Genomic DNA, 25,420 nt, shown 5'->3' with positions numbered 1-25,420 from the left:
GTTTATTCCAAAGGTATTTGGGACTCATGTTAGGAACCTTGGAAACCTGAACAAATCTAATCCGTCTCTGTTACATTTATGACATTGAGTCCACGGAATTTGTGGCGCCTAACATATCTCAGGTCTATCAATGACGCCTTAGGAATTCGGTGGCGCCCAACATATCTTGGTAGATTCTGAGAAAGTAATCAACTTATATGAGTGAGGAATGGAGTGGCGCCCAAATTGTGTCACAATTACCGATAATTAAAACGAAAGCTCACCGAAGTAATGTTGCGCTCAACATATTTTGGGGTTTTTTTTTAGGCCATTTAGGAATCTGAGACTGAGGACGCGGAATATTTCTGGCGCCAAAAATATGTTGTTGATTTCGGAGTCTGAGAACTCGGAATATTGTGGCGCCCAGAAACATATTTTTATTGGGTGTTGTAGAAGTCTAAGGACTAGCCTGATGATGCTAGTGAGATCCTGGAACTTTGGCTAGAAACCCAAACTGAGGACTGAGCAAAGATTGGGGATGCGAAATTTATGTGGCGCCCAAATTATATTTTGGAGATTTTTATTGGGTGGTTCAGGAATCTGAGTACATATTGTGGCGCCCAACATATTTTGGTGATTTTTATTGGGAGTTGACTTAGGAGTTTGAATGCTAGCCTGAGACTGAGGACGTGGAACTTTGTGGCGCCCAAAATATATTCTCAATTTTTATTGGGTAATTTGGGAGTCTGAGGACTAGCCTGGGACGGAGTTCACGGAATTTTGTAACGCCCAATATATATTAATGATTTTTATTGGGTTATTTCGGGAGTCTGAGGACTAGCCTGAGACTGAGGACGTGGAACTTTGTGGCGCCCCAAATATATTCTCGATTTTTATTGGGTAATTTGGGAGACTGTGGACTAGATTGTGGCGCCCAAAATATTTAGTTTTTTTTTTATTTAGGAGTCTAAGGACTAGTCTGAGACTGAGAATGCGGAATTTTTTGGCGTCCAACATATATTGGCGATTTCTATTTGAATAATTTAGGAATCTGAGGTCTAGCCTGGTACGGAGTTCACGGAATTTTGTAACGCACAACATATATTAATGATTTTTACTGGATTATTTTATATTGTGTGGCCCAACATATGTTGATGATATATTTTTTTTTTTAATGATTTAGGAGTCAGTTGGCTAGACTGCGACTGAGTCTGCGGAATTTTGTGGCGTCCAACATATTTTGGCGATTTTTATTTGATTGATTTGGTTGTCAGAGGATTAGGAAATCACTCTAGCTTCCGAACGAAATGAAGTTAGTTGATACAATTTTACTCAAATGTGTATTATGTCTGCAGGATTTTTGGTATTGAAAATGGACCATGTAGGTCCACGTTTTTATATAGCCCCCATATAATGGTACCTCCATTTTTTCGGTATTTTGGTGATTTAAGCGACATTTTTTCACCGAAATTGTTTCAAATTTGGTATTTGAAGTTCGTAATGGATGCTATAGCTTAAGACAGAAAATTGTCTGTGCAGGTTCACGTCTTCGTATAGCCCCCATATAACGGTACCTCCCTTTTTTCGGTATTTTGGTGATTTAAGCGACATTATTCACCGGAATTCTTTCAAATTTGGTATTTGAAATTCGTAATGAGTACTACAGCCTATGACAGAAAATTGTATGTGCAGGTTCACGTCTTCGTATAGCCCCCATATAAGGGTACCTCCGTTTTTTTCGGTATTTTGGTGATTTAAGCGGCATTTTTTCACCGGAATTGTTTCAAATTTGGTTTTTGAAGTTCGCAATGGAGGCTACAGCCTAAGACAGAAAATTATCTGTGCAGGCCCACGTCTTCGTATAGCCCCCCATATAACGATATATTCGGAATTTTGATGATTTTGGGTACATTATTCACCGAATTTTTTTATTCAAATTTCGCATTTGAATATTGTAATGGTTTATGACAAAAGTTGCCCAAGCAGGTCCACGTCGTCGAATAGACCCTAAAATTTTTACAGAATTTTTAACTGATTTTTTTTATTTTTATTTGTTTTTTTAATTTTTTTTTTATTTTTTTTTATTTTATTTATTTATTTTTTTTTTTTTAAATTGCCAAAATCCTTCCCAACGGTGGAGGGTATTCAAAGATCGGCCCGGCCGAAATTACATCTATTTTTTAATTTTTTTTTTTTTTTTTTTTTTTTTGATGCCTGAGTATCCTACCTTTGAGGCAGGGCAACTTTGAATATAGTATCATCTGAAATAATTGCTAGAAACCTGCAAGACTAATTTTTTTGCCACAAAATATTTGTCCGACCACAACGATAACAGTATCTATGTCTAATTTTATTGTGGCATTCGAAAAATCTGCTTATCGCCCAAATGTCTTCTTATCATTTCATAGCACGGGTAAGAGATTATTGCGATAATCTTTTAAAAAATGCCAAAAAGCCACAGAAAAAAATCTGTTTCAATTATTTATTGTTTTAAAAATAATTTTGAAATTTAATTTTTCAATACAGTTTTGGAACGTATGGGAAAAAATACATACATACATACATACATACATATATATGGATATAAGGAATTTGAAAGTCTAGGTGAGCCGTGGAACGGGAACTGGTGTTAAAATTCGTTGGGGCAGAGCCAGAAGTTTTTCAGCCACTTCAGAGTTGGTATTTATGGTTGATTCCGGCTCAGCTGTCACCGTGGGGGTCGTGGTGCTGGTGCTGGTGCTACTCGAGCCATCCGCACTGTTATCACCATCCCCAGCACAGGCCACATAGTCAATAACATGATCCACACATAATTGCGACCACTCATCAAAATACTCGCCACTCGGACATGATGCCTGTCCGATTGTCTGGCCATTTTGACACAACGAAAAACCACGACAGCCATCACCGGTATTACTTGCCATTTGTATGAAATCCATGCCCAGGGTGACACAGCGATTGTGTTCGCATACAATATCCGTCCTTGGCACACATTGGCCGCCATCGGCGGGATCAAAGAAACGATCCACTGGACAATTGCCATGGCGCATACCAAACTCCCCCTCACCAATGCTGCTGCAATAAAAGTAACCATTACAGGTTACACCATCCGAAATGAAAACGCCCGCTTCGCTGCACTTGACATCTTCGGGTATATTCGGCAGCTGGGAATTATGTTCGACACATTCAACATTACTGGGATAATCACAACCGCCACGATATGCATCGTAATAAAAACCATCGGGACAGGTACCATTCAACAGCTCCGTTCGCCAACACAATTGATATTCCGTACAGGAACCGGGCACCTTTATGAACACACCCTCCGGCACAATATTACAATAGTCCTCCGGCAGCATGGTTATCTCACACGAAAAATTACGAACACAATTATTGGTATCCGGATTATAATTGAGGCCCGTCGAACACTGGCCCAGCGTGCCCACACCATTCGAACAGTAGTAGTAATTGCTGCAGCTATAGGGATCGGCCACAAAACCCGTTGGCTTCTTGGCACATGGATTACTCGAGAGGCAATCTATGGTGGCGGGATCGACACATTCGCCGGTGTCGCGATCGAAAAACTGTTGACCACAAGAATACGAGGTGCTGGTATCATTCTGACAGACTATATAGACATTGCAGTAGCGTGGATCCTTGATTTTAGTTCCGTCGGGCAGAAGGGGACAGATTGTGTCGGGACTGAAATTGCTGCTACGGCTGGTGCCACCGTCGATGATGCTGGTGGTAGTAGAGGTGGTGGTGGCGCTGCTGCTGCTGCTGTTAGTCGTTTGTCCCAGGGTCTGCCGGACTGATGATAGCACCAATAAAATGGTAGTAACGGCAGCAATGAACCTCGAGGCCCAGGTTGTCTTAACTGAAATGAAATTTTGGAAATAATTTTAGAATGGCATGCAAAAATGAGACATTTTTTTCTGGAAGGGCCTTAAAGGAGATTTTTTTCCAATTAAGACCCATGAAGGGGCCTGGGACCTAAAGCAGGCCTTCAAAATTTTTTTTCATCCTTAGAGGTCATTCCTCTACAAAAAACCCTTCAAGAGCCCTAATAGCTAAAGAATAGCTGTCTTAACTGAAATGAAATTTTGGAAAACATTTTAGAATGGATGCAAAATGAAGCATTTTTTATGGCAGGGCCTTGAAGAGGTATTTTTTTCCAAAAAAGATCTATGAAAGGACCTGATATTTAAAGAATGCCTTTAGAAAAATGCTTAAAAAAGACCCTTCCAGAGCCCTAATAGCTAAAGAATAGCTGTCTTAACTGAAATGAAATTTTTGAAAACATTTTTGAATGAATGCAAAATGAGGCAATGAAGCATTGGCAGGGCCCTAAAGAGGTATTTTTTCCAAAAAAAATCTATGAAAGGACCTGATATTTACAGAAATCCTTTAGAAAAATGTTTCTTCCTTTGGAGACTCTTAAAGAGGTCATTCTTCTACAAAAGTTCCTTGCAAGGGCCAGATACTTAAAGCAGCACTGGGGTAAGATTTTTGGGGCTCTTATATTTTTTTAAACTTTTTCGACCCTTGATTTTTTTTTGGAATATATTCAGGAAGTCCTTGAAGAAGCAGGATAGGGCTCGTAGAGATTTAGACATTTTTTTTTTTTGGAATATTTTTAGGAGACTTTTAGATTCATAGAATAAGTTTAGGAGCCTCCTAAGTTTCGAAAATATTTTCAGGAGGGCCCCTCTCCAAATCTCGCAGAATTTATAAAGTTTAAGAAAATTTGTTTTTTTTTTTCAAACATTTCAAAAAAAGCCCCAGAGATCGCGGATTTTTGAAAAAAAAATCCTTGATTTTTAAGGAAATTTTTAGGGGTCTCCTGTCATTTTTTAAAATATTTAAAAAAGAGCCCCTCTCTGATATTTAAAGCTGGCCTTCAGAAAAATATTTCATCCTTGGAAGTCTCTTCAAGAGGTCATTCCTCTACAAAAATCACTTGCATTGGCCAGATACTTAAAGAAGGTCTGGGGCAGGATTTTTCTGGCTCTTGAATTTTTTGAAATTTTTAGATTCTTGATTTTTTTTAGAAAATTTTGAAGAAGGGGGATATGACTCTTAGATTTTAAAAAATTTTTAAGCCCTTGACAGATACCTAAAAAGCCCTGGGGTAGGATTTTTAGGGCTCTTGTATATTTTTACATATTTAGACCCTTGATTTTTTTAGATTATATTTAGGAGGTCCTTCCTGAAACCTGAAAAACCTCTAAGTTTTTGTAGAAATTTTTAAGACCTTGGTTTTTTTTCAAAATAAATACTCTTTGATTTGTAGGTTTTTTAGGCGCCCCATAGCATAGTTTTAGGTGTCTTCTGTGCTTTTTTTAAATTATCAAGAGGGACCCTCTAGGAAATTTTTAAATCTAGGAAAGAAGATGTTTAGATTGATTCTCCAGACCCTTAATCATTTTTTTGTTTTCCTGTAAATACCCGTACGGTGATCTTCTAAAAGAGAAGGTGAGGGTATGGGTCTCTATAAGAGGCAGTTAATCTTTTAGACAGAAATCTTTTTTTCAACAAAGATGTCGTCTGACATTGAAGACTTAGTGGCTTATTTTGAATGTGTCATATCTTCGTCCCCCGGAGTGCCAGGCTTCTATAATTTTTTATGTTTTTGGAACGGGATCCCGACAACTATGGTACCAAAGATTGAGCTGAGACACCAATATCTTCATTATTTTGTCGTCCATATGTATTCGGTTATTTATTTTATAAATATATTCGTTATATTACTTTCCCAAAGAGGCTTATTTTGAATGCTCCATATCTTTTTGCACCGATGTGCCAGGTTCCTATAATATTTTATGTTTTTCGAACAGGGTCCCAATAACCAAGGTACTAACTATTGAGCTGATAGGCTTAGCCGTTTATTATTTTCTCGGCCATATGTATTCAGATATTTATAATATAAATATATTCTTCATATTACTTCGCTAAAAGGCTTATTATGAATGCTAAATATCTTTGTGCCCCGATATGCCAGGCTCCTATAATATTTTATGTTTCTCTAACAGGGTCTCAAAAATCTAGGTGCCAAATATTGGCAGATGGGCCTTCCCATTCATAATTGTCCGCTCATATGTATCAGTCCTTAATATTATGAATTTATTCTTTATATTACTTCGCACAGAGGCTTATTTTGAATGCTCCATATCTTCGTCCCCCGATGTGCCAGACTTCTACAATATTTTGTGTTTTTTAAACGGTATCCCGGAATCCTGGGTGCCAAATATTGGTGTGCTACGCCTTATAAATCATTATTTTTCGATCATATCTATTCAGTTCTTTATATTATGAATATAATCTTTATATAACTTCGCTAAAAGACTTATTATGAATGCTAGATATCTTTGTGCCCCCGTGTGCCAGGGTTCTATAATATTTTATGTTTCGATATTTTATGTCGAACAGGATCTCAAAAATCTAGGTGCCAATTATTGGGCAGATAGGCCTTGCCATTCACAATTTTCCGCTCATATGTATCAGTCCTTAATATTATGAAAATATTTTTTATATTACTTCGCTCAGAGGCTTATTTTGAATGCCAGGCTTCTATAATATTTTAAGTTTTTGGAACGCGGTCTCGGAAACCTAGGTGCCAAATATTGGACTAATATCAGAAAACAATCATTATTTTTCGGCTATATCTATTCAGTTCTTTATATTATGAATATATTCTTTATATTACTTCGCTCAGAGGCTTATTTAGAATGCTCCATATCTTCGTTAACCGATGTGCCAGGCTTCTATAATATTTTATGTTTTTTAAACGGGATCCCGGAAACCTATGTGCCAAATATTGGACTAATATCATAAAACAATCATTATTTTTTCAGTTCATATCTTTTCAGTTCTTTATATTATGAATATATTCTATATATTATTTCGCTAAAAGGCTTATTTTGAATGCATCATATCTTCGTCTCCCGATGTGCCAGGCTTCTATAATATTTTATGTTTTTTGAACAGGGTCTCAAAAATCTAGGTATCAAATATTGGGCAGATAGGCCTTGCCGTTCATAATTTTCCGCTCATATTTATCGGTCCTTAATATAATGAATATATTTTTTTATATTACTTCGCTCAGAGGCTTATTTTGAATACATCATATCTTCGTCCCCCGATGTGCTAGGCTTCTATAATATTTTATGTTTTTCGAACAGGGTCTCAAAAATCTAGGTATCAAATATTGGGCAGATAGGCCTTGCCGTTCATAATTTTCCGCTCATATTTATCGGTCCTTAATATAATGAATATATTTTTTGAATGCATCATTTCTTCGTCCCCAGATGTGCCAGGCTTCTATAATATTTTATGTTTTCCGAACAGAGTCTCAAAAATCTAGGTGCCAAATATTGGGCAGATAGGCCTTGCCATTCATAATTTTCCGCTCATATGTATCGGTCCTTAATATAATGAATATATTTCTTATATTACTTCGCTCATAGGCTTATTTTGAATGCATCATATCTTCGTACCCCGATGTGCTAGGCTTCTATAATATTTTATGTTTTTTGAATAGCTTCTCGGAAACCTAGGTGCCAAATATTGGACTAGTATCATAAAATAATCATTATTTTTCGGTCATATCTATTCAGTTCTTTATATTATGAATATATTCTTTATATAACTTCGCTAAAAAGCTTATTTTGAATGCATCATATCGTCGTCCCCCGATGTGCCAGGCTTCTAAAATATTTTATGTTTTTGGAACAGGGTCTCAAAAACCTAGGTGCCAAATATTGGACTGCTACACCTTACAAATCATTATTTTTCGGCCATATATAATCAGTAATTTTTATTACATGTTTTTTACGACTTTTATCATGTTTTTAGCTTTGAACATTTTATTTAATTTTCGAGTCCTTAGCCCCACTGGGGTCTCACAATTTTGCACAGAATTCCTTAAGCTTCCGAGAAGGACCATGTCTATATATTTTTCTTTTTTTGTTCTTTGATGGAATTTTAAATATATTTTTTTATTTTTTTTTTTTAAATGAAATTAAAAATTGTTTAAATCTCCCTTTTCAGAACAATATCCCAGCCCCTAAATGTCAATGGATCGCCAGATTTTTTTTCATAATTTAAGCACTTTATCTATTTTTATTATGTCAATTTTTAGGGAATATCTTCCATCCGAACAAATATTGAAAATGTTTTATATATATTTTTTTATTTTATTTCTTGCTTTTTTATTTTTTGATATTTTTTTTTTGAGCACATCCAAAATAATTCTGGGTCTGGGTCTTTATTGACCCACCAAAAATTTGCACCTCACATGTTCGATACTTTCACTTGTATTATGTAAATTTTTATTTAATTATTTCAATATTTTTGATTTTTCGAAGGGTAGCCTTCTTTAGTTTTTAGGAAAATTACATTTTCAAGTTTTTATTTTCCAATAATTTATATTTTTTAATAATTTGTCTTCGATTTTCATTTTTTTTAACAAAATCGCTTCGAAAAAATTATTTATTTTGTAATAACAAATATCATGATTTTGTCAACACCATTACGATAAGATATGGGTCACGCTCTACTGATATTGCACAATGTCATATATGTCACAAATCTACAATGCTGCATAAATCTCTTCAGATTTTTTTTTTTTTTTGAACACTCACACATTTCTCTAAAACAAAAGAAAATCACCAATTTTCTTCTTCTCTTTTTTTTTTCTTTTTGTTGTTATTTATATTGTGTCAATACTATGGAGCGCCGTTTGCGTTTCCGGCGTTCATCGGAGACACAGCAATTACTAAAATACCCAACTAACTTTGAATAATTTACCAACCGTACCTTAAGTATAAATGTTAAATTAATCATGCTTCTAATAACGGCTACCGGAGTTAATAAATTATTATTTGGTTGACACTCTTTGGCATGATCGAAAACATTGGCAATCGATAATCGAAGTCGAACGCACAAAAAATAGACATAACATCAGAAACATACTCAAACACCGAAATAATGAGCATTTCGAACATGAAAACAGGGGCGGGCTCTTACAGGGAGGGAGGGGGGAAGTCAGAGAGGAGAAAAATATTTTTTTCCAAAAATTTAATTTTAAAGGGATTTAAAAATTAGGTCTCTCCAAAAGTAGATAAAAAAATTTAGACCAACCATGAAAACATGGGGCATCAATATAGAAAGGTAATATTATATAGATCCAAAATATGGACCTGCACAGACAATTTTCTGCCATAGGCTGTAGTATCCATTACGAACTTCAAATACCAAATTTGAAACAATTTCGGCGAATAATGTCGCTAAAATCATCAAAGTACCGAATATTGGGAGGTACCGTTGTATGGGGGCTATTCGAAGACGTGGACCTGCACAGACAATTTTCTGTCATAGGCTGTAGTATTCATTACGAGCTTCGAATACCAAATTTGAAACAATTCCGGTAAATAATGTCGCTAAAATCATGCAAATACCGAATATCGGGAGGTACAGTTATATGGGGGCTATACCATGTGGAACTACATGGCCCATTTTCAATACCAAAAGTCCTGCAGACATAATATACATTTGAGTAAAATGTTATAAATCTACTTCATTTCGTCCGAAAGCTAGAGTGATTTCCACAGACGGACGGACGGTCGGGCATCGCTAAATCGACATAGAATTTTATGCTGCTCAAGGAAATATATACTTTGTGGGGTCTAAAATGAAAACTTAAAAACTTAATATACCCTCCATACTATGGTGGAGGGTATAAAAAATTCCACAATTAAAAAATTATTTTTAAAATTTGTAAAATATTTAAAAAAAATACTTTATATTTTTTTTTTTAGAAGAATCCAAAAAAAAGAACTATTTTATTGTGGATTTTAAAAAATAAATATTGGGGTTGATTTTTTATAAAAATGTTTTAGTGTGGATTTTTCTAAAAAAAAATTTCAATGTAATTTTTTTCCAAATATTTCTTTTATTTAATTCTTTAAAAAAATTATTGTGGATTTTTTAAAAAATAGAATTTTCTAAACAAAATAAATTCAAATTAATTTTTTCAAAATATTTTTTAAATTTTCAAAACAATATTTTTATTGTGCATTTTTCTAAAAAAAATTTCAGTACAATTTGTAGATTTTTAATGAAAAATGAGGTGAATTTTCGAAAGAATTAATATTTAAAAAAAAACTAATTTCAAAATTGATTTTTTAGAAAAATCCACAAAAAAATTTATTGCGGATTAACAAAAAAATTTTTTGGGTTGATTTTTTATAAGAATTATTTACTGTAGTATTTTGTAAAAAAAAATCAATGTAATTTTTTTCAAAATTCAAAATTCAAATTAATTTTTTTTTGAAAATATTTTTCAAATTTTCAAAACAATATTTTTATTGTGGATTTTTCTAAAAAAATTTTCAGTACAATTTTTAATACATCTGGAAAATTTGAAGATTTAAAAAAAAATTGAGGTGAATTTTCGAAAGAATTTTTTTGTAGATTTTTCTAAAAAAGTTTTCAAAAGTATTTTTTTTTCAAAATAATTCTTTTTTAATTAAAAACAAGTAAGCAAAGGCTACAGTCGAGCGGGCCGACCGTTGAATACCCTACAACACTATAATAAATGATACAGTTTATATAGGCGAGATAGTCGAAAGAATTCCACAAGATATTGTGACAGATAATAAAAGAAAACCATCAGGTTTCGTTCTCTAATTTTCGAATAATAGCAACTTAAACTAATTTTCTCATTCCCAATTTATTGGTAAATGGTCTTCCTAGATCTGGAACCAATATTTCCCAAAGACCTATAATCTCTCAGAAGTGGCAAAAGATTAACATTTATTATTGATTTTGACTGAAACGCATCTATATGAGATACAGACATTTGACTATATTCTTCAACGAAATCAGCCTTAACGAAATAGTCAGAAGTGCGTCTTTCCTGTATTTGTGAATTCTCCAAAAAGTCACTGGAATGGACATTTTCGTATTTTGTCTACAAAAGTTGGCAAACTATTTCACACATTGAATATTTTTGGATGGCCATCCAAAACTGCTTGGCTTTTGCAATGTCCGGTAACCCCCATTCAAATGTGCGTGAGGATCGGGCGATAATTACGACCTGCTTACAATTTTGCAGTTTTTTGGTCCATTTCAACCCCTAAATATATTGCGATCATCTCCAAAAAGAGTAAGCTTCTATTCTGACCCTCATCTTATACCCATGCAAAATTTCGTAAGGATCGGGCCATAAATGCGATCTGTATATGATATCCTGATATCCTAACTACTTAGTTTTGTTAGCTGTAGAAATATTACCAAATGTTTAATTCAAAATAAAAATATGCCAAAAATATGACAAAATTGAAAAAAATATGAGAAAATTTTACAAAATCAATATTTTCATCTTTAGAGAGATAGTTTTATGCGATTTTTTTAGACGTTTTTTCTTTCCTGCCAAAAGGCCATTCTGAATTAATGAGAACTGTCGAAATCAGTTCAGCCGTTCTCGACATATAAGAGATTTTTCAAGCATATCTTCTTTGATAGATATATATATCGCACATATTTTGCTATATATCCGTTTTGTTGGATGTTAACATCAATGTAAAGATCAGAAGTAACCTTGTCATGGCTTTGTGATTTCGCCGGGATTTAAAATATTCGCTGTTTAATGAAAAATTTTGATTTTTTTCAACACAAAAGATATGGTCTATTTTACCCGCTAAATATTATCCGATGACCACCCAAATTGGTAGGCTTCTTCCCCGCCCTAAACTCTAGATACATGCGAAAATCCGTGTCGATTGGTCTATAATTGCGACCTGTATAGCTACTGCAAAATCCGACATTTTTTCAGTATTTGGTCCATTTCAACCCCTAAACATTTGGCGATCATCTCCAAAAGAAATAGGGTTCTATTCTGACCCTAGCCCCACCTCCATTCTAAATTTCGTGAAGATCGGGCCATAATTGCGACCTGTAGAGTGATTACAAATTAACATGGACAGACGGACAGACGGACGGACGGACATACATAGCTAGATCGACTCAGCTCGGCGAGCTAGGAAGATCCATATATACTTTCCTATATGGGAAACCAATATTTCGAGGTGTTACATAATTTTTGGCCCAATCAAACTTATAATACCTCCAACACATAGTGTTGTAGGGTATAAAAATTTATTGTGGATTCTAAAACAAAATTGAGGTGATTTTTTAAAAGAATTTACTATTGTAGAATTTCCTAAAAAAAAATATTTCAAAGTATTTTTATTTTCAAAATATTTTTTTTGTGGATTTTTAAAAAAAATCAAAATATTTTTATTGTTGATTTTTTGTAACAAATTTTACAGTAGAGTTTTTTTAAAACAACTGAAATTGTTTTTAAAAAATCCAAAATAAGAACATATTTTGAAATTTGTTAAAAAATTGAAAGTAGGAACAAAAATTGTTTCTAAAAAAATTGAGGTGATTTTTTTAAAAGAAATTATTTTTATAGAATTTTCTAAAAAAAAATTAAAAGTAATTTTTTTCAAAAAAAAAAAAATTTGGGGTGGATTTAAAAAAAATTAAAAATAATTTCTTATTGTGGATTTTATTTAATAAATTTTACAGTAGAATTTTTTTAAGACAACTGAAAAAATTTTATTAAAAAATCTACAATAAGGAATTATTTTGAAAATGTGTTAAAAAATTGAAAATAGAAATAAAGTAGTTTTAAAAAAATTAATTTGAATTTTTTTTTAAAAACAATAAAAAATTTATTTCAATTTTTTTTAAAGTCCACAATAAAAAAAACCTTTTGAAAAAACTAGTTTTAAAAAAATTGCTTTAAAACTTATTTAAGAAAAATCCACAATAAAAAATTCTTTTGAAAAATAAATTTCAATTTAAACAAAAAAACACGATAAAAATCTTTTCATTGTGGATTTTTTTTTTTTTTTTTTTTGTTAAAATTTTTTGAATTTTTTTCCTAAAATACTTTTGACCACAGCTCTGACTCCCACTTCTCTTTTAAATATTAACGCTTTTCACAACTAGTAGCCACGAAATTTCTCAATGATATCAGAAGCTGATTAATCAAATGCTCAGACAGATTTGTTTTTTACCTTATTTTCGAAAAAGCCACCAACCAACCAACAAACCAAAACTGTCCCGTGCTGCCTTTTATCGGCGATGTGGGTTCCTTATCAAAACGCCAAGAGTTCTCCTCTAATATAAGTCTTTAAATTTGACACTTCGATAAGTTCAGTGTAGACCCCAGCGTTTGTTTGCTGCAATAAATTTTAGTTCTGACAGTTGGGTGTTGTTTTTTTTCTGCGTCTTTTCTGAAAATCGTAAATTTTCGCAAAACCAAAACTTGGTATTTATTTTAAAAATAATTCCCAGTTCCAGAAATAGCAAGGAAATCCCTTTCGCATGAATGGTTGAGTGAACGTCCATCCATGGCTCTGTCGATTGCATGAATAAATTTTGCCCTGGCTACCCAGCAATTCACTTTAGCGGTTATAATTTATTTGTTTTGCTTTTTATAATACTATTATTAAATATTTTTACGATAGCTACTTGCATTTTGAATTATCAAATGAAAAAGAGTATTCTGGGAAAGTAAGGACAGGTGATTCATTGTTTTTTTATTTAATTTTTCCAATACTTCGAGGCAGAGTTTGGGAGAGAAAAATTCACACATATAGCAATTTGTTAGTGATTTTTTACTGTTATCTTACAGGGTTAGAGATTTTCAGTGTTCAGTGATCCATGGTGAAATTGAATAAAGAATATTTCTTCCTTTTATACTCTTCACCTAGCCCCAACAGAAATAACCCTTTTTGGCGCCAATTGGAAAAAGGTAAAAAATTACCAAAACTTGCCACATGGGCCATATTGTTAGCAATTTTTATTGTTATAGATTAAAGCTACAGACTTATTGTATTTGGTGACCCCTAATAAAATTCAATGGAGATTATTTGTTACCTTTACATCACCTCTCTCACATGAGTGAGAATGCTCATTTTCGGCCATAATTAGAAATAAGTAAAAAAATCGACCAAAAACACACTTTTTATAGGGGAAAAATATTCCTCATTTTTATTGATATTTTTTATGATTACAGATTTCATGTACTCTGTGATCTATAGTGAAATTTGATGGAGAATATTTCTTCCATTGACATTACTGCTGTAATATGAGAAATAAATACCGTTAAGGCTCGAACTTGGGAAAAACTGCAAAATCGACCAAAAAATTGTGTTATATGTGACAAAGTATTTTCCCATTTTTTGTTGTTATATATAATTATTACCGATTTCTGTTATTCGGTGACCCCTAGTGAAATTTAATGGAGAATATTTCCTCCATTGACATAATCCCTCTAACGAGAGAGGAAAGGTTTGAATTTGCCCTTCATTTTAGGAAAGCGGCAAAAAAGACCAAAAATTACCATATAGGCCAAGTTTTTACCGATTTTTATCGAAATATGTTCTAGACATATGTATCGCGCACTCAGTGACCTATAGTGAAATTTGATGGAGAATACTTCTTCCTTTCAGACCATTTTCCTAGCATGAGCAGAAATTGACGTTTTTGTCAATAATTGAAAACAAGTATAAAATGACCATGAGATGTCATGATGATAATGAAAATGAGATGCCAAATTTGTTCGGATTTTTCACCGCTATTTATTATTGATATTGACTTCGTGTACTCAGTGACCTATAGTGAAATTCGATGGAGAATATTTCTTCCGTTGACATCTCACCTTTTATATGAAAAATAAATACCGTTAAGAGTCTCAATTGAAAAAACGTCCAAAATCGACCAAAAAGTGACAAATAATTGTCTAACTTTTTATCACATTTTTTGCTGTTATATATCGTTATTACCGATATCGGTTGTTCCGTGACCCCTAGTAAAATTTGACGGAGAATATTTTTTCCATTGACATCCATCCGCTAACGTGAGAGGCAATTCTTGAATTTGACCTTAATTTTGAAAGAGTGCAAAAATGACCAAAAATTCCCAAATTTTAACACATTTTATCGATATATATATATATCATAGATACAGAATTCGTGTAAAGGCTGACTCATAGTAAAATTTGATGGAGAATATTTCCTCCTTCTACATTATTCCCATAACATAAACCACAGTGGGCGCTTTTGTCACCAATTTAATCTCAATTGGAAAAAAATGCGAAAATGGCCAAAAATAGTCTTTAGGGACAAATTGTTAGCGATTTTTTTTGGAAAAATAATTATAGATATAGATTTCGTGTAAAAGACGACCTCTAATGAAATTTGATGGAGAACATTTCTTCCTTTATCATAACCCCCGTGAAATGAAGGACAGTGGCCGTTTTTGGCATCAAATTGAAAAAAGTAAAAAATGACCAAAATTTGTCACATGGCCCAGTTTGTTATCGATTTTTTATTAGTTTTTGTAATTGTTACACATTTTGTCTATTCGGCGACCCAAAGTAAGATATCACAAAGAATTTTTCGTTCCTTGACATCACCCCCCTAACGTAACAAATAATGGTCGTTTTTAACCTCAATTGGGAAATATTACAAAAATGACCAAAATTTGTCATTAGTAGCATATTATAGCCGAATTTATCGATATATATTATAGATACAGATTTCGCGTAAAAGACGACCTCTAGTGAAATTTGATGGAGAACATTTCCTCCTTTAATATTACCCCCGTAACATAAATTGCAGTTGCCGTTTTTTGCCATCAAATTAAAAAATGACCAAAGTTTGTCACATGACCCAATTTGTTAACGATTTTTTATTGATTTTTGTTGTTGTAACATATTTTGTCTATTCGGCGACCCAAAGTAAGATACCACAAAGAATTTTTCGTCCCTTGGCATTATCCCCCTAACCTAACAAATAATGGTCGTTTTTAACCTCAATTGGGAAATATTACAAAAATGACCAAAAATTGTCATTAGGAATACATAATAGCCGAATTTAGCGATATGTATTATAGATACAGATTTCATGTAAAAGACGACCTCTTGTGAAATTTGATAGAGAACATTTCTTCCTTTAAAATTACCCCCATGACATAAAGGACAGTGGCCGTTTTTTCCATCAAATTGAAAAAAGTCAAAAATGACCAAAATTTTTCACATGATCCAATTTGTTAACGATTTTTTATTGATTTTTGTTGTTGTAACATATTTTGTCTGTGCGGCGACCCATAGTAAGATACCGCAAGGAATTTTTCGTTCCTTGACATCATCCCCCTAACGTAACAAATAATCGACGTTTTTAACCTCAATTGGGAAATGTTACAAAAATGACCAAAAATTGTCATTAGAAATAAATTATAGCCGAATTTATCGATATGTATTATAGATACAGATTTCGTGTGAAAGACGACCTCTAGTGAAATTTGATGGAGAACATTTCTTCCTTTAACATTACCCCCATGACATAAAGGACAGTGGCCGTTTTTGCCATCAAATTGAAAAAAGTCAAAAATGACCAAAATTTTTCACATGATCCAATTTGTTAACGATTTTTTATTGATTTTTGTTGTTGTAACATATTTTGTCTGTGCGGCGACCCATAGTAAGATACCGCAAGGAATTTTTCGTTCCTTGACATCATCCCCCTAACGTAACAAATAATCGACGTTTTTAACCTCAATTGGGAAATGTTACAAAAATGACCAAAAATTGTCATTAGAAATAAATTATAGCCGAATTTATCGATATGTATTATAGATACAGATTTCGTGTGAAAGACGACCTCTAGTGAAATTTGATGGAGAACATTTCTTCCTTTATCATAACCACCATGACATGAAGGACAGTGGCCGTTTTTTGCCATCAAATTAAAAAATGTCCAAAATGACCAAAGTTTGTCACATGACCCAATTTGTTAACGATTTTTTATTGATTTTTGTTGTTGTTACATATTTTGTCTGTGCGGCGACCCATAGTAAGATACCGCAAGGAATTTTTCGTTCCTTGACATCATCCCCCTAACGTAACAAATAATCGACGTTTTTAACCTCAATTGGGAAATATTACAAAAATGACCAAAAATTGTCATTAGTAGCAAATTATAGCCGAATTTATCGATATGTATTATAGATACAGATTTCGTGTAAAAGACGACCTCTAATGAAATTTGATGGAGAATATTTCTTCTTTTATCATAACCCCCGTGACATGAAGGACAGTGGCCGTTTTTGCCATCAAATTGAAAAAAAGGGCAAAATTACCAATTTTTTTCACACGACCCAATTTGTTAATGATTTTTTATGGGGTTTTGTTGTTGCTACCGGTTTTATCTATTCAGCGACTTTTAATAAAAAATCCTGTAGAATTTTTCTTTCTCTGACATCATACCCCTAACATAACAAATAATGGTCGTTTTTGACCTCAATTGGGGAAAAGTTGGGGAAAAGTGTGAAAATACCCAAAAATAGTCACTAGGGACAAATTGTTAGCGATTTTTTTGGAAACATATTAAACATACAGATTTCGTGTAAAAGATAACCCAAAGTGAAATCTGATGGAGAATATGTCCTCCTTTTACACTATTCCCGCAACATGAAGAACAGCGGACGTTTTTTCCACCAAATTGAAAAATGTCCAAAATGAGCATTTGAGCACAATTTGGGTCAAAATGTTAGCGATTTTTATGGAAATGTATTATAGATATGGATTTGGTGTGAAGGATAGCCCATAGTGAAATTTGATGGAGAACATTTCTTCCTCTTAGTATATTCGCCTGGCATGAGTAGAAATGGAAGTTTTTGGTAGGAATTGAGAAAAGGGCAAACATTATCACAAGTGCCAAATTCATAACGATTTTTATTGAAATGTTTTATAGATACAAATTTCTTGTCTTAGACGGCTCATAGTGAAATTTAATGGAGAATATTATTGTCCTTTACTCCATGCTCCTAGCATGAGTAGAAAAGCACGTTTTTGCCTCCAAATTGGAAAAAAAATTACAAAATGACCAAAATCTATGAAAATGACCCAAATTGGCAACGATTTTTTATTATTATCTATTATACTTGGAGATTTCTTATCTTCGGCGACCCCTAATAAAATTTAGTGCAGAATATTTCTTCCATTCGCATTACTAGCCCAATGTTTAAAATAATGGTCGTTTTGTCTATATTACGGAAAAAAAACAAAAAGTGGAAAACATTTCAGCCATGACCCAATTTGTTTGCGATTTTTTATGGGTATCTATGAAAGTTACAGATTTTTTTTGCTTAGTGACCCTTAGTTAAATCGTATGCCAAACAATTCTTCCATTGACATCATACCCCTAATTTGAATTATTACGCAGGTTTCTTATATTACCCTAAAAAAAAAAAACTTAAAATCACCAAAAATGTCCCATAAGAAAATCTATTCCCAATCTATGTATCTTAGCTACAAAACTTACCTCTAAACTTCTTTCACAACCGCAGACAATCCTCAGCTGCAACTCTCCGCAACAAACCCTAAAAATACTCTGTCATTCTCGAAAAAATTACCTCCAACGAACTTCGGACTGAGCCTTGCTGAGGCTAACATTTTGTTTTTTTCTACATCTTTTGCGCATGCAACCAATTTAGATAATTTATCTATTTTTATTTTCAATAACAAATCATCGATCTTACTTTTGGATCTGCCTGGGCTTAACATTCCACAGTATTTAAAGTATTCTGGACTAATTTCGTGAAAAAGTTAAATTTAGACCTAATGTATTAGCGAAGAGGGTATTTTTAAAACGCATTACTCATCCCCATCCATTATGACATCGGTACAAATCGAATTATCGTCGAAATTGCCAAGATTACGTTAATTGTTCGCAGCAGTGGAAAAAACACAGATCAATCATTATGTTCCGCTGATAAACGTAGACAATGTGTCTGATTTTTGCGATGATGTCCATGTTGTTTTCCTTTGGACAACAATTTCAAGATATGATCCAGTTCTGAAGTACTATAAATTAGCAAAATTTTCAATGTTATGAAAACAGTTTTCGATTTAATTCCCAAGAAAGAACATTTAAATAGACTCAAAGGCAGAAAAATAAACATGGGTAAGGATAGCATAAGGACGTGTCGGGTATTTGAAAAAGTGTGTGTGTGTGTAAAATTGTGACCAAAAAAATATATCTTCTTGATAATTTGGACACATGTTTTGAACAGTGTAGAAACGTTATTTTCGTTGTAGATACATTATCTAACTCCTTTTTATAGGGTAGATACAATGGGTAACGTAGATACATTTTTCACGTTGTAGATACTTTATCCAGTCTATTTAGGTAACGTAGATACATTACCCAGGTTGTTTGGACAATGTAGATACATTTTTCACTTTGTAGATACAATTTCGAAATTTTTTTAGATAAAGTAGATACATTATCTTTGGTAATGTAGATACATTTTTTTCGTTGTAGATCCTTTATCTAGATTATTTGGGTAACGTAGATACATTACCTGTGTTGTTTGGATATCGTAGATACATTTTTTAAGTTCCAGATACAATGTCGATATTATTTACCTAACGTAGATACATTACCTAGGTTGTTTTGAACAATGTAGATACATTTTTCACGTTGTAGATACAATATTGATATTATTTACATAACGTAGATACATTATCTAGGTAGCTTTGGTCTTGTAGATACATTTTTCACGTTGTAGATACAATGTCGAGATTATTTAGATAATGTAGATACACTATCTAGGTAGCTTTGGTTATGTAGATACATTTTTCACTTTGTAGATACTTTATCCAAATTATTTGGGTAACGTAGATACATAACCTGGGTTATTTAGATAATGTAGATACATTATCTACGTAGCTTTGGTCATGTAGATACATTTTTCATGTTGTAGATACTTTTTCCAGATTACTTGGGTAACGTAGATACATTATCTAGGAAGCTATGGTCATGTAGATACATTTTTCACGTTATAGATACTTTATCCAGATAATTTGCGTAACGTAGATACATTATCTAGGTAGTTTTGGTCATGTAGATACATTTTTCACGTTGCAGATACTTTATCCAGATTATTTGGGTAATGTAGATACATAACCTGGGTTATTTAGATAATGTAGATACATTATCTAGGTAGCTTTGGTCAGGTAGATACATTTTTCATGTTGTAGATACTTTTTCCAGATTATTTGGGTAACGTAGATACATTATCTAGGAAGCTATGGTCATGTAGATACATTTTTCACGTTATAGATACTTTATCCAGATAATTTGGGTAACGTAGATACATTATCTAGGAAGTTTTGGTCATGTAGATACATTTTTCACGTTGTAGATACTTTATTCAGATAATTTGGGTAACGTAGATACATAACCTGGGTTATTTAGATAATGTAGATACATTATCTAGGTAGCTTTGGTCATGTAGATACATTTTCATGTTGTAGATACTTTTTCCAGATTATTTGGGTAACGTAGATACATTATCTAGGAAGCTATGGTCATGTAGATACACTTTTCACGTTGTAGATACTTTATCCAGATAATTTGGGTAACGTAGATACATTATCTAGGAAGTTTTGGTCATGTAGATACATTTTTCACGTTGTATATACTTTATTCAGATAATTTGGGTAACGTAGATACATTATCTAGGTAGCTTTGGTCATGTAGATACATTTTTTTCGTTGTAGATACTTTATCTAGATTATTTGGGTAGGGTAGATACATTATCTAGGTAGCTTTGGTAATGTAGATACATTTTTCAAGTTCCAGATACAATGTCAAGAATATTTAGACAATGTAGATACATTATCTAGGTTGCTTTGATCATGTAGATACATTTTTCACGTTGTAGATACTTTATCCAGGTGATTTGGGTAACGTAGATACATAGCCTGGGTTATTTACTTTATCCACACCGATTGAATACAAAAGATACATTATTTACGATTTTCAAGTTTGTTGGGATAGCAAAGATACTTTATCTACGATTCCCCCAAAAAAATTAGATACTTTATCTGTACCCTTCATACCAAAGCAGATACTTTATCTATATTTTCTAGAAAACTGAAATACTTTATCTAGATACATATTATTTATAATTTTTTGTCTCCTTCTCTCTCTCTCTCTCTCTCTCTCTCTCAGGTACCAAAATCCCTCTCATGTTGGCCTTAGTTGCCACCCTTGCCATTGGCATCCAGGGCTTTTCCACAAAATTCAATGTGAATCACCTCTGCGCCCTGGTCAATGATGGCCTCATGATCTCCTCGCTGGATGCCTGCGATGCCTACTACGAGTGCCGAGGCGGTGTGGCCACTCGTCAGATCTGTGACAACGGTTTAATCTTCAGCAAGGACCATCAAAGTTGTATGCCCCAGGATCAGGTCCAATGCACCTCGGCGAGTAGTGTACCCTGTTCGGGTTATCAAATTGGATCATGGGCACCCGTGGAAAACTCCTGTACCGATTTCTATTATTGCAGCCAAACTGGTCCGATGCGCGCCAGCTGTCCCTTTGGCGAATACTTCAATCCCGTCAAACAGGCCTGTGTCTATCCCAGCGACTATAACTGCGTAGAGGCGACGCCTGAAGTCGACAGTAATATCAGTATTGAGGATGGCAGCGGTGACAGCGGTAGCTCAATTTCCATTACCATATCTCTGCCCCTGAACTTGTGTAACTTCATACCGGGCGGTCTGTTCTTTGGCAGTGCTTCCGCCTGCAATGGCTGGAACAAGTGCGTGGATGGTGTTTTGCAGAGCGGCGTCTGTTCCGATGGTCTGGTCTACAATGTTCTGACAATGATGTGTGAATATCCCCAATGGGTGACATGTTCCCAGGTAGGTGGTGCCACATCTAACCCATGTAATGGAACTCATTGAATGTTTCACCCTCCCCATATCTAGGTTACAAATGACCCCTTCTTGGTGCCCAATACCTGCAGTACCAAGAACGTCAAAGCTGCCGGCCCCAGCTGTGACACCTATAAGATCTGTGATGGCAGCTACTATCAAATCGCTCAATGTCCCACGGGAGAGTTTTATGACACCGTTAGCCAGACGTGTGTGAATCGCATGGAGGCCCGCAATGACTGTGACCGTTGTGAGGGCAGCACCAATTCCTTTGTCAATATGTATTCCGCCTCGAACTGCACGGGTTATTTGTACTGCGTCAACGGCGTGGAGGTATCTTCGGGTTATTGTGCCAATGGTAGCTATTTTGATGAGCGTGTCGGAGCCTGTGTCATGGGTGTGAGTGATCCGATGTTGGGTTGTTGTAATCCCCAGTACTACAAGCCAAGTTCGGACACTGACACCACCACGGATGGCAGCAGCAGCGATGCCACCACATCTGATGCCCCGAATGCAAGTGCTCCCGCCGGTTCTGATAGCTCCAGTGGCACTTCTGGTACTTCCACTGGTACATCCACCGGTACCTCCACGGGTACTTCTACTGGTACCTCTACTGGTACTTCTACTGGTACTTCTACTGGTACCTCCGGCACTTCCACTGGTACTTCTACTGGCACATCCACCGGTACCTCCACTGGTACTTCTACTGGTACCTCCACTGGTACTTCCACTGATACTTCCGGTACTTCCACTGGCACTTCCGGAACTTCCACTGGTACTTCTACTGGCACATCCACCGGTACCTCCACTGGTACCTCCACTGGTACTTCCACCGGTACCTCCACTGGTACTTCCACTGGCACTTCCACTGATACTTCCGGTACTTCCACTGGTACTTCCGGAACTTCCACTGGTACATCCACTGGTACTTCCACTGGTACTTCCACTGGCACTTCTACTGGCACTTCCACTGATACTTCCGGTACTTCCACTGGCACTTCCACTGGTACTTCTACTGGCACTTCCGGCACCTCCTGTACTTCCAGTACCTCCACTGATACTTCCGGTACCTCCACTGACACTTCCTGTACCTCCACTGACACTTCCGGTACCTCCACTATCACTTCCACTGGTACAGATACATCCAGCAGCACCGGCACTTCCACTGGTACAGATACATCCAGCAGCACCGGCACTTCCACTGCCTAAACCAAGTTTCCAATTTTCTCGATACCCAGCTGAAGCTGGATTACGTTTCGAAAATAAAATACTATGCGTTCATTTAAACTATATGGGTGTTTCTTTCTTCTCTGCTAGGGCTGAAGGATCGGGGTTTCGATATGTCCCTGTGGGCGAACTGGAGGACAAGGGAGGCCAGGGCAAGCGATTTATATCAGGGAGTTAGAGGGGCTATATATCGACAAGCGGGAGGGCCAGGGATTCTATGCTTGTCTGTCCTCTCTCTTGGCTAGTCAGATGGCCAGGAAGTCTATATATGGGAAAGCTAGAGGGCCGGGGAGTCCTAATATATCTACGAATTGTAGAGAGTCTATGTATCGGCAAGCTAGAACCTCAGGTAGTAGAAATATGGGCGAGCCAGGATTCTATATATGGGCGATATAGGGCAGGGAGCCTAGCTAGACAAGCTAGAGAGCCAAAGAGTCTATATATCTGCATAAGCATAAGAGCATAAGGGATTTCATATATCTGAGGATCCGGGAGTTTACATATCGGCAAGCTTAAGAGTCCGAAAATCTACATATCTGATAGTTAGATGGCCAGGAGGTCAGTCTATATAGACGAGCTACAAAGCCTGTCAATTTGTGGCAGCTGGCGGCACGAAAATTCTATAAATCGACGAGTTGGCCTTCAAACTAGGAGAGCGAGAGACGTTCAAGGAGTGATATTTAGTCGAGCTGAAAGGCCAGGAAGTCTATATAAGGGAAGCTGAAGGGCCAAGGATTCTCTGTATCGAAGAGCAGGTCCTCTAGCTGGGATTCAAATATATCGGCAAGAATGAGGTTCAGGCAGTGGGTATATAGGCAAGTTAGAGGGCCAAGAAGTCAATATATTGGCGAGCTGCAGGGCCAAAGAGAGTCAATATATCGACAAGGTAGAGGACCAACGAATCTATATATCGCCAGCCATCCAGCCAGCTATAGGGTGTCTATATGGGCGAGCTGGAACTCCTAAGAGTCTATATATCTATCGGCAAGATAGAATAATCGGGAGTCCATCTATCGGCGAACTAGAAAGCCAGTGGGGGCCAGGGAGCCAATATAGAGGGACCGAGATTCAATATATAGCCAGTCAGCCAGCTAAAGGGAATCTATATAGGCGAGCTGACCCTCGTGAGTTTCTATATATCTATTGGCAAGACGACGGAATATCGGGAGGTACCGTTATATAGGGGCTATGCGAAGAGGTGGACCTGCACAGACAATTTTCTGGCTTAGACTGTAGTATCAATTACGAACTTCAAATACCAAATTCGAAACAATTCCGGTAAATAATGTCGCTAAAATCATCAAAATACCGAATATCGGGAGGTACAGTTATATGGGGGCTATACGAAGACGTGGACCTGTACAGACAATTTTCTGCCTTAGGCGGTAATATCGATTACGAACTTCAAATACTAAATTCGAAACAATTCTGGTAAATATTGTTGCTATAATCATCAAAATACCGAATATCGGGAGCTACAGTTATATGGGGTCTATACGAAGACGTGGGCCTACACAGACAATTTTCTGTCTTAGGCTGTAGTATTAATTTAGAACTTCAAATACCAAATTCGAAACAATTCTGCAGCTAGAGTGGTTACCACAGACGGACATCTATATCTGTGTATATATATATATATATATATATATATATATATATATATATATATATATATATATATATATATATATATATATATATATATATATATATATATATATATATATATATATATATACACAGATATAGATGTCCGTCTGTGGTAACCACTCTAGCTGCAGAATTGTTTCGAATTTGGAATTTTGGCTTATCTAATTGGGGTTTGGCATGAGTCAGCTGTATTTCATAATGAGATAATTATTGAATAAAAAAAATAATTTTAATTTGGAGATCTTGAAATAAAACAGCAAATTTATACAAAAAAAACAAAAAATGATTCAAGGTTTACCCGGGCTATAAATACATAAATATATATATATATATACATATATATATATATATATATATATATATATATATATATACATATATATATATATATATATATATATATATATATATATATATATATATATATATATATATATATATATATATATATATATATATATATATACATATATATATATATATATATATATATATATATATATATATATATATATTTATTTATGTATTTATAGCCCGGGTAAACCTTGAATCATTTTTTTTTTTTGCATAAATTTGCTGTTTTATTTCAAGATCTCCAAATTATAATTATTTTTTTTTATTCAATAATTATCTCATTATGAAATACAGCTGACTCATGCCAAACCCCAATTAGATAAGCCAAAATTCTGGGAATTGTTTTCCTTAAAAATATCACGTTTTATCGAGATTAAAAACTATTTCCTTAGCGGTCGGAACATA

At 34.7% G+C, this 25,420-nt stretch overlaps 2 protein-coding genes across 4 annotated transcripts; one reads left to right on the top strand and one right to left on the bottom strand.

Annotated features, from left to right (window-relative positions):
- Window positions 1–2,491: 2,491 nt before the first annotated feature.
- Window positions 2,492–8,746, bottom strand: LOC101890083 (peritrophin-44-like). Its single transcript, XM_011293226.3, has 2 exons — window positions 8,622–8,746; window positions 2,492–3,856 (listed from the first exon to the last, which is right to left on the bottom strand). The coding sequence occupies exons 1-2, from the start codon at window positions 8,623–8,625 to the stop codon at window positions 2,580–2,582; spliced, it is 1,281 nt and encodes a 426-aa protein (XP_011291528.2). The 5' UTR covers window positions 8,626–8,746; the 3' UTR covers window positions 2,492–2,579.
- Window positions 8,747–18,955: 10,209 nt separating this feature from the next.
- LOC101889919 (peritrophin-48) lies at window positions 18,956–23,074 on the top strand. Of its 3 annotated transcripts, none has more exons than XM_059128997.1 (4): window positions 18,956–19,022; window positions 21,078–21,772; window positions 21,839–22,461; window positions 22,783–23,074. In XM_059128997.1, the coding sequence occupies exons 1-4, from the start codon at window positions 19,019–19,021 to the stop codon at window positions 22,991–22,993; spliced, it is 1,533 nt and encodes a 510-aa protein (XP_058984980.1). In that variant the 5' UTR covers window positions 18,956–19,018; the 3' UTR covers window positions 22,994–23,074. The 3 variants fall into 3 exon arrangements, with proteins under 3 accessions (XP_058984980.1, XP_058984977.1, XP_005181195.2); XM_059128994.1 differs by having other exon boundaries at window positions 21,839–22,566; window positions 22,615–23,074; XM_005181138.4 differs by having other exon boundaries at window positions 21,839–23,074.
- The last annotated feature ends 2,346 nt before the right edge of the window (window positions 23,075–25,420 follow it).

The sequence above is a fragment of the Musca domestica genome, unplaced genomic scaffold (genome assembly GCF_030504385.1).
Source record: "Musca domestica strain aabys unplaced genomic scaffold, Musca_domestica.polishedcontigs.V.1.1 107, whole genome shotgun sequence".
Lineage (NCBI taxonomy): Eukaryota > Metazoa > Arthropoda > Insecta > Diptera > Muscidae > Musca > Musca domestica.
This window is presented reverse-complemented; position numbering and strand designations above follow the sequence as displayed.

Excerpts from the sequence above, each read along its gene's own strand:
- LOC101889919 (XM_005181138.4), top strand. Across the intron at positions 21,773-21,838 it reads AATGGGTGACATGTTCCCAG|GTTACAAATGACCCCTTCTT; the intron begins GTAGGTGGTGCC and ends CCCCATATCTAG.